This window comes from Vulpes vulpes, chromosome 2 (genome assembly GCF_048418805.1).
Source record: "Vulpes vulpes isolate BD-2025 chromosome 2, VulVul3, whole genome shotgun sequence".
NCBI lineage: Eukaryota > Metazoa > Chordata > Mammalia > Carnivora > Canidae > Vulpes > Vulpes vulpes.
Window position 1 is genome coordinate 146,570,930 of NC_132781.1, and position 13,895 is coordinate 146,584,824.

At 42.8% G+C, this 13,895-nt stretch overlaps 1 protein-coding gene and 1 long non-coding RNA gene across 4 annotated transcripts in view; one reads left to right on the top strand and one right to left on the bottom strand.

The window, feature by feature from the left end:
- LOC112931812 (ATP-binding cassette sub-family C member 12) overlaps window positions 1–13,895 on the top strand; it is a 65,488-nt gene that overhangs the window by 1,074 nt on the left and 50,519 nt on the right. For 2 of the 3 annotated variants that reach the window (XM_072744237.1, XM_072744247.1), the window contains exons 2-8: window positions 2,328–2,483; window positions 4,653–4,800; window positions 5,090–5,323; window positions 6,952–7,125; window positions 7,585–7,732; window positions 10,921–11,069; window positions 13,440–13,547. In XM_072744237.1, the coding sequence (XP_072600338.1) occupies window positions 2,328–2,483; window positions 4,653–4,800; window positions 5,090–5,323; window positions 6,952–7,125; window positions 7,585–7,732; window positions 10,921–11,069; window positions 13,440–13,547 (1,117 nt within the window). Of the gene's footprint in view, window positions 1–2,327; window positions 2,484–4,652; window positions 4,805–5,089; window positions 5,324–6,951; window positions 7,126–7,584; window positions 7,733–10,920; window positions 11,070–13,439; window positions 13,548–13,895 lie in introns of all 3 variants that reach the window. The other variant, XM_026014558.2, reaches the window with a different exon arrangement.
- On the bottom strand, window positions 1,956–9,319 carry LOC140596220 (uncharacterized). Its single transcript, XR_011998255.1, has 3 exons — window positions 9,180–9,319; window positions 6,353–6,441; window positions 1,956–2,086 (listed from the first exon to the last, which is right to left on the bottom strand). It is a non-coding gene; the product is annotated as an uncharacterized lncRNA (long non-coding RNA).

The following is a 13,895-nucleotide window of genomic DNA, read 5'->3' on the forward strand; positions in this document are numbered from 1 at the left end:
ATTCTATTAGTCACAATATTATAAAATTCTGCCTTTTTTTTTAACCTAGAAAGGGCCCTGTGTCCTGTCCCCTGAACAGCAGAAGGCCAAGTAGCATCCCCTTAGAGAGGTGACACAATGTTGCTCTCTCCTACAACCTCTGGATGGAAGACGTACCTTGATCCCTCTAAAAGGAGGGATGAAGGTTGAAAGGTGGAGGAATAGGCTACCATTTCCTTAGCCCCAGGCAGGAAAACAATAACTACCCATTGTTTTGGCTAAGTTTATAATGGCTTTGTGGAGAGGCAATGTTGTGTAGTGCTTAAGAGAATGATGGGACCCTGGAGTCAGCAAGCAGTGGCTTTGAATTATTGTTCCACCACTTATCAACTGTAAGATTTTGGTCAAGTACTTCTCTGTATCATGATGTTCTTGTCTATGAAATAGGGTCATTAAACTACTCTTCTGTACATTTCGCTGATTTGTTTTAAGAATTCTATGAGGTAATGTATGACTTTATCATAAAAGCCACCTTTTAGGAAATTTTACTATTTGCTGGGGACATAGTACCTTGTTAATACTCTCTTAGCTTGAATTCTCCAAAAGCAGAGTCTGAGCTGAGAACTTGGTAGCTCATTTAGGAGGTGATCCCAAGAAGCAAGAGGCAAGATTTAGGGGAAGTGAGGCAGGGAAGGACAACATAGTGTCATCAGTGTCACTGCTGTAGGAATGGGGACTGGATTCTACTAGGACCTCCTGAGAAAGTGTACAGTTTTCCACCCAAAGAATGGAGAATGCATTTATCCAGGGGTTCCTATACTCCATTTGTTAAGATTTGCCTCTGGAGGCATCAGCCCTCTACAATTCTGGGCTGCACTTAGGCTCCTGAGAAGGCACTAAAACAGGTAGTGAAAAGCAGCATAGCTCACATTTGAGATGGGATACTCAGCCTTAGCTAGCATGACACTGTCCTCTATAGCTGAGATCCGAGGTCTGTATGACAAGAGTCTGTGACTCAGGGCATCCGGACAGCATCTGCTACAAATATAAAACTCTTACAGTGTCCAGAATATACTAATCACTTAATAATCAGTAGATATTACTCCAGGTCTCTGATTTTATTCTGTCTTAGATGGTTAATTTCTCAAGGGGGAAAACCAAGGTCTTTTCCTCCTCCATTTCCTCTTCCTTTTCTTTCTTTTCTTCCTTCCTTCTCCTTGGCTGTTTACTCTTTCTCCTCCTCCTCCTCCTCTTTTTACTTCTTTGTTCTCCTTTTCCTTCTGTACCTCTCTGTTTCTTCTTTTTACTCCTCCCTTTCACCTTCCTCATCCTCCTTTTTTTAATCTGTTAGCTAATATGTATGTAGCCATAGCACTTTAAATGTTTTAATTCATTTTATCCTTCTGATCTGCAGAACCATGAGTTTGCCTCCATCACGTGCCTGATTAGGTAGCCTCCCTGCCCCTCCACCATGGTGGCATGACTTGCTCTGCACCTTCCCCATCCTTCTGAGAGCACAAGATATGGACCCTACTCCTCTGATACTCAGCTTCTGGGTCTTTATTTCCTCATGACAAATGGGTCAGGTGTCCTCTTTCACATGGGATGGTCATGAGACTTGAACATTGCTTAATGTTCAACACTGGCTCACTAAAAGAATTCCCTGGTTAGTAACATTATCAGTTCTTATGGTGTGACCATGCCTAACATAGCGGATTTCAAGCCAATGTGATGTCACTGGCTGCCAAATTGAAAAGAGATGAGCATTAGCACCCTGTTATGAGGTATTTCTACCATATAGATACAATAGATTTACAAAATCTAAAGATCATAGATACTAGCAAAATCTAGTAAAATAATTAAGAAGTGATGAGTTTCAAGTACTTATTACCTTTGTCCTTAAGATAATTTATTTAAAATTATGAAATTTTTGTTAAAGATTTTATTTATTTATTCATGAGAGACACAAAAAGAGAGAGGCAGAGACATAGGCAGAGGGAGAAGCAGGCTCCATGCAGGAAGCCTGATGTGAGACTCCATCCCGGGACTCCAGGATCACGCCCTGAGCCGAAGGCAGACGCTTGACCGCTGAGCCACCCAGGCATCCCTAAAATTATGAAATTTTAAATGTTGGCTGTGTTTAGCAACTAACTTGCAAAACTCCTGAAAATCTTACAATCAGCTCTCACAAGCTGATTGGTGCTGGTCCCAGCACACACCACTGCTCAAAGGGCTAATGGGTGGGAATCATGGCTTCTAAGTGTGGCTGTGATTATTAAGAGCTCAAGCCAGGGACTCAAGGCATTGACCACTATGCCCTGGAACATGGAGTATCTCATTTGTCTTAGGCTGGCATCCAACCCTGTGGATGATGCAGGGCTACTCTCCTTTGCTACGTTTTCCTGGCTCACACCAGTGATGGTTAGGGGCTACAAGCACACACTGACTGTGGACACCCTGCCTCCGCTGTCACCATATGACTCATCGGATGCCAATGCCAAAAGGTACCAGGATTCACTTGGGTCACCTCAGGAGAGGAGCCTACCCTATACGGGGCCCATGAGCCCTTTGAGTTCTCCCCCTCCCCAGGTGTGGAAATGGATACTTCTAGGTCCTTGGGGGCCCTCTTTGGTGGCTGCTGGGTTGGGCTGACTGAACTTGTTGTCCCAATCTCTGGGGAGGTGAGGTATGGGGAGAGTTGGTGTGGAAAAAGGACTGCTTGTGAGCTACAGGCTGAAGCTGAGGACCATGCTGGCTGGGCTGTCGCTAGTTTGTAGGAGTACTACATCAGGACAAAGGTGGCCAGAATTTCACTTTGCACTGTGCTGACCAGACCCACCTGGGCTGCTGCTACATGCAGCTCCACACATTGTATTTTTACTTCAAAAATCATTCTTGGGCTTTTATATTGCAAAATATGTTTAGGCTGAAGCAAATGAAGACACCAATATTTGATAATTTTGACTTGCAAAAAATGTAAATTGCATCGGTTCAACCTAATTCGTATTCATTCTAAAAATGTTAAAGCAACAGACATTTTAAGCCCTACGAGTATCTCTACCATACTCCTGCTTTGCTCCCCAGAGGTCAGCATTGTTAAAAGTTGATGTTGATCTGTCCAGAATTTTTTCTACTCTGATTAAGCACACCCTGTGGTACCATCTTCTGCAGATCAGTACCTCTTATTGTTCCTCTCACTTGCACATCACGTTTTTTTTTTTCATTAAACAAAGTGAAGCATACTACAGAATCAATCATTTTGCTATTTTCAGTAAGCATTTTTATAAATGCTTTTAAAAAAGACTTTTAAAAAAGTCTTTATAGACTTTTTTCCACATCAGCATAAGGATAAAGACATTAACTTCATTCTTTCCACAAGCTGCTTTGACCTTTGAGGTTGGGATGAGTCATAATGTCTTAAACAATGGGGAACTTTTCTAAGTCTTCTCTGCACTTATTTCTTCTGGGAATCTTCTTATCTTTGGCCACATGGGGTAAAGTGCAAGGCACAGTCTGGAGTATGTGGTTATAGGGCTGAGAGTTTTAATCATGGTCTTGCAATTGTTTCTATAACTGTGGTTCCCCTCACCCATGTACTTCAGATATCTCATTCAGTAGTAATTCCCCAGATCATAGTCTGGAGAAAGTTGCCAGTGAGATCAGACAGAAGGGGCAGCATTTTCCTTCTACTTCTCTGGTCCAAACTTCTCTTTCTGTTTTTAATGTTTCCTTCCATCTACCCAACATCAACTTGGATCTGCTTCTCTTCCGTGCTATGCTTATTCCTAGGTGAGCTTATCCACTGCAAAGACTCAACCCCAAACACAACCTTAATAATATGCGACTTCATATCTAAAGCTATATATACTCTTATCCTCTTCTTGACAAACTCCATTCACATGGTTGGTTGAGCCAGAAAATTGGGGTTTGTTGTCCTGTTGTCTCTGTCCATCCCCCTCAAATGCACTTCCCTTAAATCCAGTGTCAAACCTCTGCCACTTCTGCCCTGGATGTCAACAGTCTCCTCCTGTGGTCCCCATGCTTTTGCCTTTGTTGCCCTATAATCCATCATTTTCACAGCAATCTGAATGTTCTTTTAGATATGTAAAATGATCTTATCATTTTGGCTTTAAAACCTGCAATGGCTTATTTTGCTCAGGAAAATAAACTTAAACTCCTTCCTGAGAACTATGAGGTCCCATGGGATTTGTTTGGCTCTGCCCCTCCTCCCAGTGTCATGTCAACTCTTTCTTCCTTTACCACACTTCTGTCACACTGGCCTTCTTTCAGATCTTTGAAATGGACAAACTCTTTACTGCCCTGGGGAAGATTACTCTTGTAATTTTTCTGTTGCCTCTCTCTCTCTCTCTCTCTCTCTCTCTTTTTTTAATCAGAACTGGTATTGTGCCAGAGATGGGCAGTAGGAGCAGGAAATGAAGTGCCCAAGTATCAGGTACCAGCTTATGCTCGTGCCAAGGCTTTGTCCTTCTGCTCCTCCCATACCCCACCTGCTCTGGAAAATAAGAAAAGAGAATCAGTGGTGCTTGTGTGGAGGCACCACTGCTAGGGATGAGGGTTGTGTTGAGAACACTTGAGAGGTTTGTTCATCAAAGTAACTTCAAATAGCAAGTGGAAATGAAATCCCTTTCCTTCTTCCTGTTCTTTCATCACAGATTTCGAATCCTTTGGGATGAAGAGGTAGAAAGTGTGGGCCCTGAGAAAGCCTCTCTGGGCCGAGTGGTCTGGAAATTCCAGAGGACACGTGTTTTGATGGATATTGTGGCCAACATCCTGTGCATTATCATGGCAGCCATAGGGCCGGTGAGTGGGGGTGGCCCTTTTTCTGCCTTGTCAAATAGGTCCCCAGATTGGCAAAGAATGCCATTAGTTACTTTCTCTATGAGCTGCTGGGTTTAGTACATTGTCATTATCTTTGAGCTCCTTGGGGGCAAATTTTCATAAAGCTAATCCTTGACAAGCACAGCAGCAGCCACTGAAATTAATTAAAAAGTTTGCCTCATAAAGTCAGCTTGCTGACATTATCTGAGGCTTCCTATATCAACCTCAACCTCCAATGGCTCTTTCTTCTCTCCATTGTGCTATTTTACAGACAGTTCTCATTCACCAAATCCTCCAACAGACAGAGAGCATTTCTAGGAATGTCTGGGTTGGCACTGGCCTGTGCATGGCCCTTTTTGCTACTGAGTTTACCAAAGTGCTCTTCTGGGCCCTTGCCTGGGCCATAAATTACCGCACAGCGATCCGATTGAAGGTGGCTGTCTCCACCCTGGTTTTCGAAAACCTGGTGTCCTTCAAGACACTAGCACACATCTCTATTGGTGAGGTAAGCTGGCCCAGAGTTTAATTTTAGAAAATTAAATCCTAAGTTTTCTGAAATTGAGTGAGATATGCTTCCTGGATAATGCATATGCCTTTTATTTGTCCAATGTCCTACCCATTATATCCCAACATTCTGCTGAATGAGATGATGGAGACTCAAAACATTGGAGGAGTTCAGTGAAAGGAGGGCTCCATTCAAGCTGGGGAATTTGGAAAGGCTTCCCTGTTTCAACTGAGACAGGGCATGGGGATAACCTCATTCAATCCCTTTGATTGTCAAAAAGGACACTGAGGCAGTATGGAACACACCACAGGCACAAAAAAATGAGTGAGCAATTGGTCCAATGTTTCTGCCTGTGTAGAGTTTGGAGTCCTAAAGCTATAGTAAAGACTACGTCTGCTGGACTTCCGGATCTATCTTTCTTCCTTTCTTTCTCTCTTTCTCTCTCTCTTTCTCTTTCTTTCTTTCTTTCTTTCTTTCTTTCTTTCTTTCTTTCTTCCTTCCTTCCTTCCTTCCTTCCTTCCTTCCTTCCTTCCTTCCTTCCTTCCTTCCCTCTGAGAGAGGGGGAGAGAGAGAGAGAGGGTGGGGGAGAGAAGTAGAGGGAGAGAATCTCAAGCAGGTTCAATGCCCAGTACAGAGCCCATTTTGAGGCTCTATCTCACAGTCCCAAGATCATGACCTGAACCAAAAACGAGAGTCAGAAGCTAACTGAGCCACCCAGGTGCCCCGAATTTATATCTTCTTGAGCCCTTGAGCCTTAGCAATAAGATTCTCATCATTTACACAAAAGATTTCCCTAGTCAAGGGAACTCCAGGTGGTATAAGGTAAGGGAGAAGCCTTGCCTCTTTCTTATAGTTGCTCTTTCATTATGTCCAAAGCATCCCGTATCACTGAAGATGAACTTGGTTGCATAGAATAAGAAAATCCAAAATAACAGTAGATTAAGCAAGATTAGTTTGTTCCACTCTTTGTAAAAGGAGTCTGGAAGAGAGTAACTCAGGGCTGGTATGAACACTTCTGGATCTTCGTACCTTTCTTTGTCACTATGCCAGCACATGGCTCTCATAATGGCTCAGGATGGATGCTGGAGGTCCCGCCATGCCGGTCATGTTTCAGATAGCTGGTAAGATGAAGGAGAGAAGAATAAGGTATATGTCCTCTAAATTGACTTGGCTCCCTATAAGAATGCATTCTCAAACTCCCATTTGACACTTTTGGCTTTTATCTCATTGCCCTTGACACAGTCACATGGCCATACTCTTTCCACAAAAGAGGCTGAAAAATGTAATTTTTAAGCTGGGCACATTGCTGCTCTGAAAAAAGCAAGAAGAAGAGATAGATAAAGAGTAGGCAGCTAGCCATCTCTCCAGAATGCTCTTAGATGGTAATATTTATTACTCTTTTTGCCAAGATTTCTTCATTGGGACTCTCAGTCCTAAAAGACGGGCCTCTCCAAAATTAGATCAGCATGAGAGTCACTCATCATGTTGGTCCCCTGATGATACCCCTCCCCCTTAAGGCAGTTTTTTTCTCTTCTCTCCTCAGACCCCTCAACCATTCTGAAAGCCTTCAGTTGAGGAGATGTTTGCATGAAGCTTCCAAAGCCTGAACCCATGTGCTTTCTTTCCAGGTGCTCAATACATTATCAAGTGACAGTTATTCCTTGTTTGAAGCTGCCTTGTTTTGTCCCTTGCCAGCCACCATCCCTATCTTAATGACTGTTTGTGCAGTATATGCCTTTTTCATTCTGGGGCCCACAGCCCTCATCGGGATATCTGTGTACATCATATTCATCCCCATCCAGGTAATGGCAGGCCTTTGCAATTGTAACTGCTGTACGCTTGCATTTTGCACACATGTTCTCACTGAATTGGATAGAAGGCTTCCTTTCCAGGGCAGGGACTTGAAGCCTGTGCCCCCACTTTGTGCTCACAAATGTACTTTTTTTTGTTGTTGGCACAGTGTATTATTTTTTAAGAACTTGAATTTGAATGCCCTAGGGGAGGGGTACATGCTTTTCAGTTTGTCAAAGTCCCCAACAATCTCTTTGCATCCTAGCAATTCATGTATTTATATCACCTGTCTGATCATCAGTGGTGTCCCCTCGTCCACATTAGCTGCCACAACTCAAGAGAAAGATGGCAAGAATCTCAGGCCAGCTTCCCTTAGAACTTTCCCTGGCACTTATACTCTGATCCCTGAATTTTTAGGCCAACTGCAACTCAGCAATTCTCTCTGAACACTGTTTATACCTTGATTTCAGATGTTTATGGCTAAGCTCAATTCAGCTTTCCGAAGATCAGCAATTTCAGTGACAGACAAGCGAGTTCAGACAATGAATGAATTTCTGACCTGCATCAAGCTGATTAAAATGTATGCCTGGGAGAAATCTTTTACCAATACCATTCAAGGTAGGATGTGCAGGTGCTTGAAGAACTACTTACCCTGTAGAATGTGCTCTTCTAAGGGGTTGTTAAGGTTCCTGGGGCCAGGCATTGCAGAAAGGGGGCTGTGGGGGTTCCCTGAGCTGCTTTGCAGGCTTTTCAAAGGATTACAGAGATTTTAATAGACCCAGGCATCTGTTCTGATGAATCCAAGTGCTCACTCACCAGGTGAGCGACATATGGTTTAGCCTTTATGAAGGCATGTGGATGTTGGTACTGACCAGTTACCTTTTACCAAAAAAGAAAAAAATCACTAAAAAATTATGAGAAGAAGAGCTGTCTTAAGCTATTTCCTTGACTTAGAAGATGTCTACACATACACATGCACACACTCACATATATATCTCCTTGCCTGCAGCAACCTCATCATGATTGGATGACCCCTTGATTTGACATTCCTTGCACAGATATGAGGACACATATATAGCTTTTTAAAAAAGATATTAAAACCATTACAATCAAATATAAATGCAAATCTAATTGCAGGAACATTTACATAATTGCTGACATAGACTCAGGTGGTTGGCTGGTTAATGATCTGAACCACTGTTACAATTGATTCTCTGGATCTACAATTACACTTTTAGACCAGCGTGTAATTGGGCCTGAAGCTGTGTATCCATGTTTTAGGGAGTGGCTTTACAAAACTTGCTTCTGAGCTTGCCAAAGGAAGTGCTGCAGGTTAGGACACTGGCAGCCCAATGGAACCTTCCTTGAAGAACCAGAAACACTTCCTCACACATTGAACTCTAGTACAATGATTTGATTAAATTTGATTCCATTTGACTTAGTTCAATTTAATTCAACTCAATTTAACTGAAGTCAGTTTAATTCAATAAATATTTATCAACTTCCTTGACCATGTGATCAAGGTCATGGGATCTATAAAAAGGTCATGGGATCTATAAAAAAATGGTTAGAAAAAGGGTGTCTGCTTTTAAGATGAAGCGAGGATGAGCTAATTAAGCTCAACAATAGCTATAAGTTTGTTGGCTCCATGTCTAGAATATATCTGGAATCTACTTCTCTTCATTCCACTGCCACCCTAGTGTAAGCCAATATTCTCTCCTTTCTGGACTGTGGAAAGAACTTCCAAATTCAATACTTGCTTTCTTCCTTCCTCCTAAAATCCATTATGTACTCAGAAACCAGTGTGACCTTTTAAAAATGTCAATCAGATCCTGTCCTTCCCTGCTAGGAAATCTTTAGTGGTTTCTTATCACACTTAGATTATTCCAATTTAGGACTTTTGATTTAAATCCAAATTCCTTTATGTGGCCTATTAGATCCAACATGATCTGACACCTGATGACCTCTCTAATCTCATCACATCTTGTCCTACCCTTGATAACTTGCTTGAGCCATGCAAACCTGCTATCTTTTTTTTTAGAACAATATCCATGCTCATTCATACCTCAGGATCTTTGCAGTTGCTGTTTCCTCTGCCTGAAATGCTCTTGTGCTAGATGTTCATGGCAACCTTGTGACTCCTTTTAATGTCACTAACTCAAGGTGGCCTTCTTGACTACAGTTCTAAGCAGGTCCATTCCCGACCAGTTCCTTTCAATCACTTCACCCTGTTTATTTCTTTCATATCATCCAACAAATTTATAATGATAGAATTTGTCTATCTCCTCTATGGAAAGAGAGCTGAGAGTCTGTTTACTCCTATGTTATCCAACACCAAGCACAGCACGAGGCCAATATAAACATCAGGTTAAAATTTGTTGAATGAGTAAACACATGAATTAACTGTAGGGTGAAATGGGGAAAATGGTACAAAGGAGAAGCTCCAGGGGGGTGAGAGGGTGAGCACATTGCGTTGGAGAGGTCAAGAAGAGCTTCATGGCAGAAGCGGCATTTTAGAAAGGCTTTGAAGGATAGCAAGGGTTCAGATACAGACAGCGCTGGGGAGGACTCCCAGCAGAAGCAAAGGCCTAGAGGTGAATATTCGAGGGTGTGCTTGGGGAAGAGGAGGTGTGTGGTATCGTAGAGGCAAAGGGCATATGGACAGCAGAACTTTGCACCACAGTAGAACTGGGTTCCAATTCTGAATGACCACTTAAAAGGCAAGTTACTTAATCTGCTGTGACTTTCCTGTCCTGCCAGAGGGCATAATGATAGTTCCTCCCTTGTCACACAGTGAGGAGAGTGATCAAATGAAGGCATTGTGCAGTGCTCAGCAGAGCACTCAGTAAGAATGGCGATGGCCCCATGTTGTCAGTATGAAAAACATTTTTGCAGAAAAGGCTGGAATTGGAGTTAGGAACTTTAAACACCAGGAGAAGGAGGCTTGAGTTTGACTTGTAAGCAGCGTAGAGGCATGGACCCCATCTGGACTTACAAAAGGGAGAAATAGGGGATCCCTGGGTGGCTCAGTGGTTTAGTGTCTGCCTTTGGCCCAGGGTGCGATCCCGGAGTCCCGGGATTGAGTCCCACGTCGGGCTCCCGGCATGGAGCCTGCTTCTCCCTCTGCCTGTGTCTCTGCCTCTCTCTCCTCTCTCTGTGACTATCATGAATAAATAAATAATCTTTAAAAAAACAAAACAAAGCAACAACAACAAAAAAGGGAGAAATACTCTTGGGCTCTTGTAGCTATACCTGGAACACAAGAGAGGAGCCCAAATGCGACAGTCTTCAGGCTTGGCACATGTGTTTTGTTTGGTCTTTACAGTATTTAAAAGCTTCTTTCAATTAGTCCCCAACACTTACAAGTAGAAAGACATCCCACAAAATTCCAGATCCCAGACTTTGGGACAGTTGAAGGTGTAGGGACCCTGAGCAGCCCTGCACTGAGAGGTAGCTTCCCCTTGCACTGAGGCATGTGGTCTCCATTTTGCTACACCCCACACTCTCCCTCTGGTCTTAATCTCTTCCCACTCCCTTCATTTACATTACTTGCCAACTCCTGTACACATCCAAGTATATGACTCTTAACACAGAGAATCAGGATTGGAAGAAGCCTCAGAAACCATCCAGTATGGCAGCTGACATGCACTAAGCTCCCAGTTTGTGTGCAGGGCTCTCCATACTTCGTCTCATTTAAACTTCATATCAGGAATCCTTAATACTTTTTTGCAGGAGGATCAGGTATGGATAAATACATTTCTTGGTGCTGCAAAATAAATCCATTATGGACTGTTTTCTATTTACAGATATAAGGAAGAGGGAAAGGAAATTACTGGAAAAAGCTGGATTTTTCCAAAGTGGAAACTCGGCCCTGGCTCCCATTGCATCTACCATAGCCATTGTATTGACATTCACCTGCCACATACTCCTGAGACGCAGGCTCACTGCCTCAGTGGTAAGAATCATCTCTAGAACTGGCCTCCTTCACACTCCAACACGTCAGACTCCCTGCCGGCAAAGGCCCAGCACTGGCATCAGAATACCCAATCACAGAAGGGCCAGTATTTGACCTTGACTTTTAAAAACAAGTGCTTGGGCTGACAAGGAGCTCAGGAGAGTCTAACGTGACTCTTAACCAGTCTTATGTCAGTGCAGGGTAGTGGTTAATGGTGAAACACAATTTGATATTTAGAAAACAAAACTGAAATCAGATGAGCACTTGGCTATTTTATTCACAATTATATATACGTATTATAAGAAGGGAAGTTTGTGGAAATTCTCTGGATGAGAGACTCAGTGTGGTTAGGGTAAGAATCCCTCTTGTTTAAATCCTGACTCTGGTATTTTACTATGACAGAGGGCAATTCATTGAACCTCTCTTGCTTGGTTTTATTATCTGTAAATGGGGTTATAATAGTCCCTGTGGTTGTGAGGACTGAAGGAGTCCTTTTATGTAAGGCACGTGGAACAGTGCCTGGTACGTTGTAAATGCTGTGTAAGTGTTTGTTGTTCTTATTAGCCTGATGCTCACCCAGGCCAGGCGATTTTGGGCTGAAAGCCTCAGAGGGAGAATTAGAATGAAGGTGAGATGCTCAGGTTTTTTATAAGAGGGCCTGTGCACTCAAAGGTAAAGAAACTCTGGGCTAGATGGGAAACAGCCCCTGGCTGAAATAAATAAACAGCTGAGATATTAAACCCAGTGTCTGAAGGGTAAGTGAATGGAGGAAAGTCAATAAAAGCAAGAAAAAAAAGAGAGAGAGAGAGAATGAAATAAGCAAGTGTGCTCACAGAGCAGTAGTTGCACCAAAAATCTCGATCTTGAGAGGAAGGGAGGATGTGTGAGAAATCAGGATGCTTTTGCTGGGGCATCTGTTGTGGGGCTGTCAGTCCTGTTACTGCCCTTTGTTTCCTTGTGATGTGCTTTTATTTTCCTGGGTTCTTCACGCGCAGTTTAGTCACTCTGAGGGCTTGAATTCAGCAATGAACCCAAGCCAGAATGAATGGCAATGACATACCAAAGCCTCAACAGAATGCTTCTCAATTACTGTGACTGTGTTCTATGATCCCAAACAACAAAAAATTCTTTCCCCAGCAATACACCAAGCAAATTTTATACCAAACTGGGTACACATAATTAATATTTTCTAAAGTGATGATTTAGAAGAAAAGTAGACAAGAACAAATTCTCCTGAATGCAAGACATATATTTTTTCAGATTCAGAATCCCTTGCCTTCTCTGTCAAGGCCACATCAGTAGGTCAGTCCTCAGACGCTGGCTCACATCAGGCAGCCTGAATGCTCTGTCAACCAAGGCCTGTGTTTTCTGAGTCAAGAATAGTATTTTGGGCTTGGGGGAGTTGAGTTCTCTTTGGGAATGGATTTGGGACCAGATGTGATGAAGGGAACATTCTCCATTGTCCCCTTTTGGAACTAATGAGGATTAGTTGAAGCCCAGGGCTTCATCCATGGGACCCATTCAACAGCAGGATGACTCTGGATTTGTTGATGGAAGTTGTGTTATTAATTTCTTAAATGGGTGGTTAGGGAGAATATGCTAATTACAAGTTGGACAGATGAGAAGATGAAATCTGAGAGATGAAATTAGGTACCCCTGGGGCACCAATAGAGTGAGAAAACTCATCTTTATTGAAGCTGTATGATGTTAAACACCTACCAGGCAGGCCTCAGTGAGAAAAGCCTCAGTATGGAGGGGAGGTGATTTTTTTGGGAATGGCAGTTGGAGGTTTTCAAATCTGTCTCAGGCATGTGGTGAGGTAAGGTATGGAGGCCAGACCTTGGGGGTAGGAGAGCCAGAAGTCACTCTCCCAACAGCAGCATGGGCCAAGCAGGTCCTTCCAGGAAATTTTTACTTTCATCCTGGGACTGAATATGGTATGAAAAAGGATACTCTAGATCTGAAGGGTCAGAGGCCTCTGAAGCAACTGGGAGAAGGGGATAATTTAGGACAATCCATGGAGTTTTGAGTGAATGGTCTAGGCCAAGCAAGGATGTGGATTGGAGACTTTCAAACATATTCAATTAGAGGTCTTCCTTGGAAATTATCCTCTCTGTACTGACAGAGACAAGGTGATAAATCTCCCACCATTTTGATGAAAATCCAAAGCAAAATAGATTAAGATCTTGCCATCCCTAATTTGCCAGCCCATGATTTGTGAGCCATGAAATGGAAAAAAAAAATGTTCCTGTAAGAGTTCCAACTGTGCCACAATTTCTCATCGCAGCAAATATAATTCCCATGGATGTAATGGTTCAGAGCCAAGGCAACATCTCACCCTAAACCCTATACCTCTCTTTTGTTCTTCAGGCATTTAGTGTGATTGCCATGTTTAATGTAATGAAGTTTTCAATTGCAATCTTGCCTTTCTCAGTCAAAGCAATGGCTGAAGCCAATGTCTCTCTGAGGAGAATGCAGGTATAACTAACACCGGGTGAGTAGGGAAGAGAGAGATCTCATTTTGGGGTGGGAAAATCCTCAGATCTGTGGAAGCTGTGTCAACCCTTGGGAGGGCAGGGTCACTTGTTTGAACAACATTGGGAGAAGGCCCTGCATTCAGAGTTGGATCAACAAATGTGCATCAAGGAAGGTACAAGCAAGGCTTTATAAGGTGGTTTGCCCTTTTAGTAAAAATTAAATAAGATCTCCATACATGGAGATGATATTCTTGACCCTCTTTTCCCAAGCTATAAATCTTAAATTGTTCCAGGAGTGGGGTTGAGTTTGACCTGAGCCATCCTCCGCCCCTTTACCTACTTGGTTTGT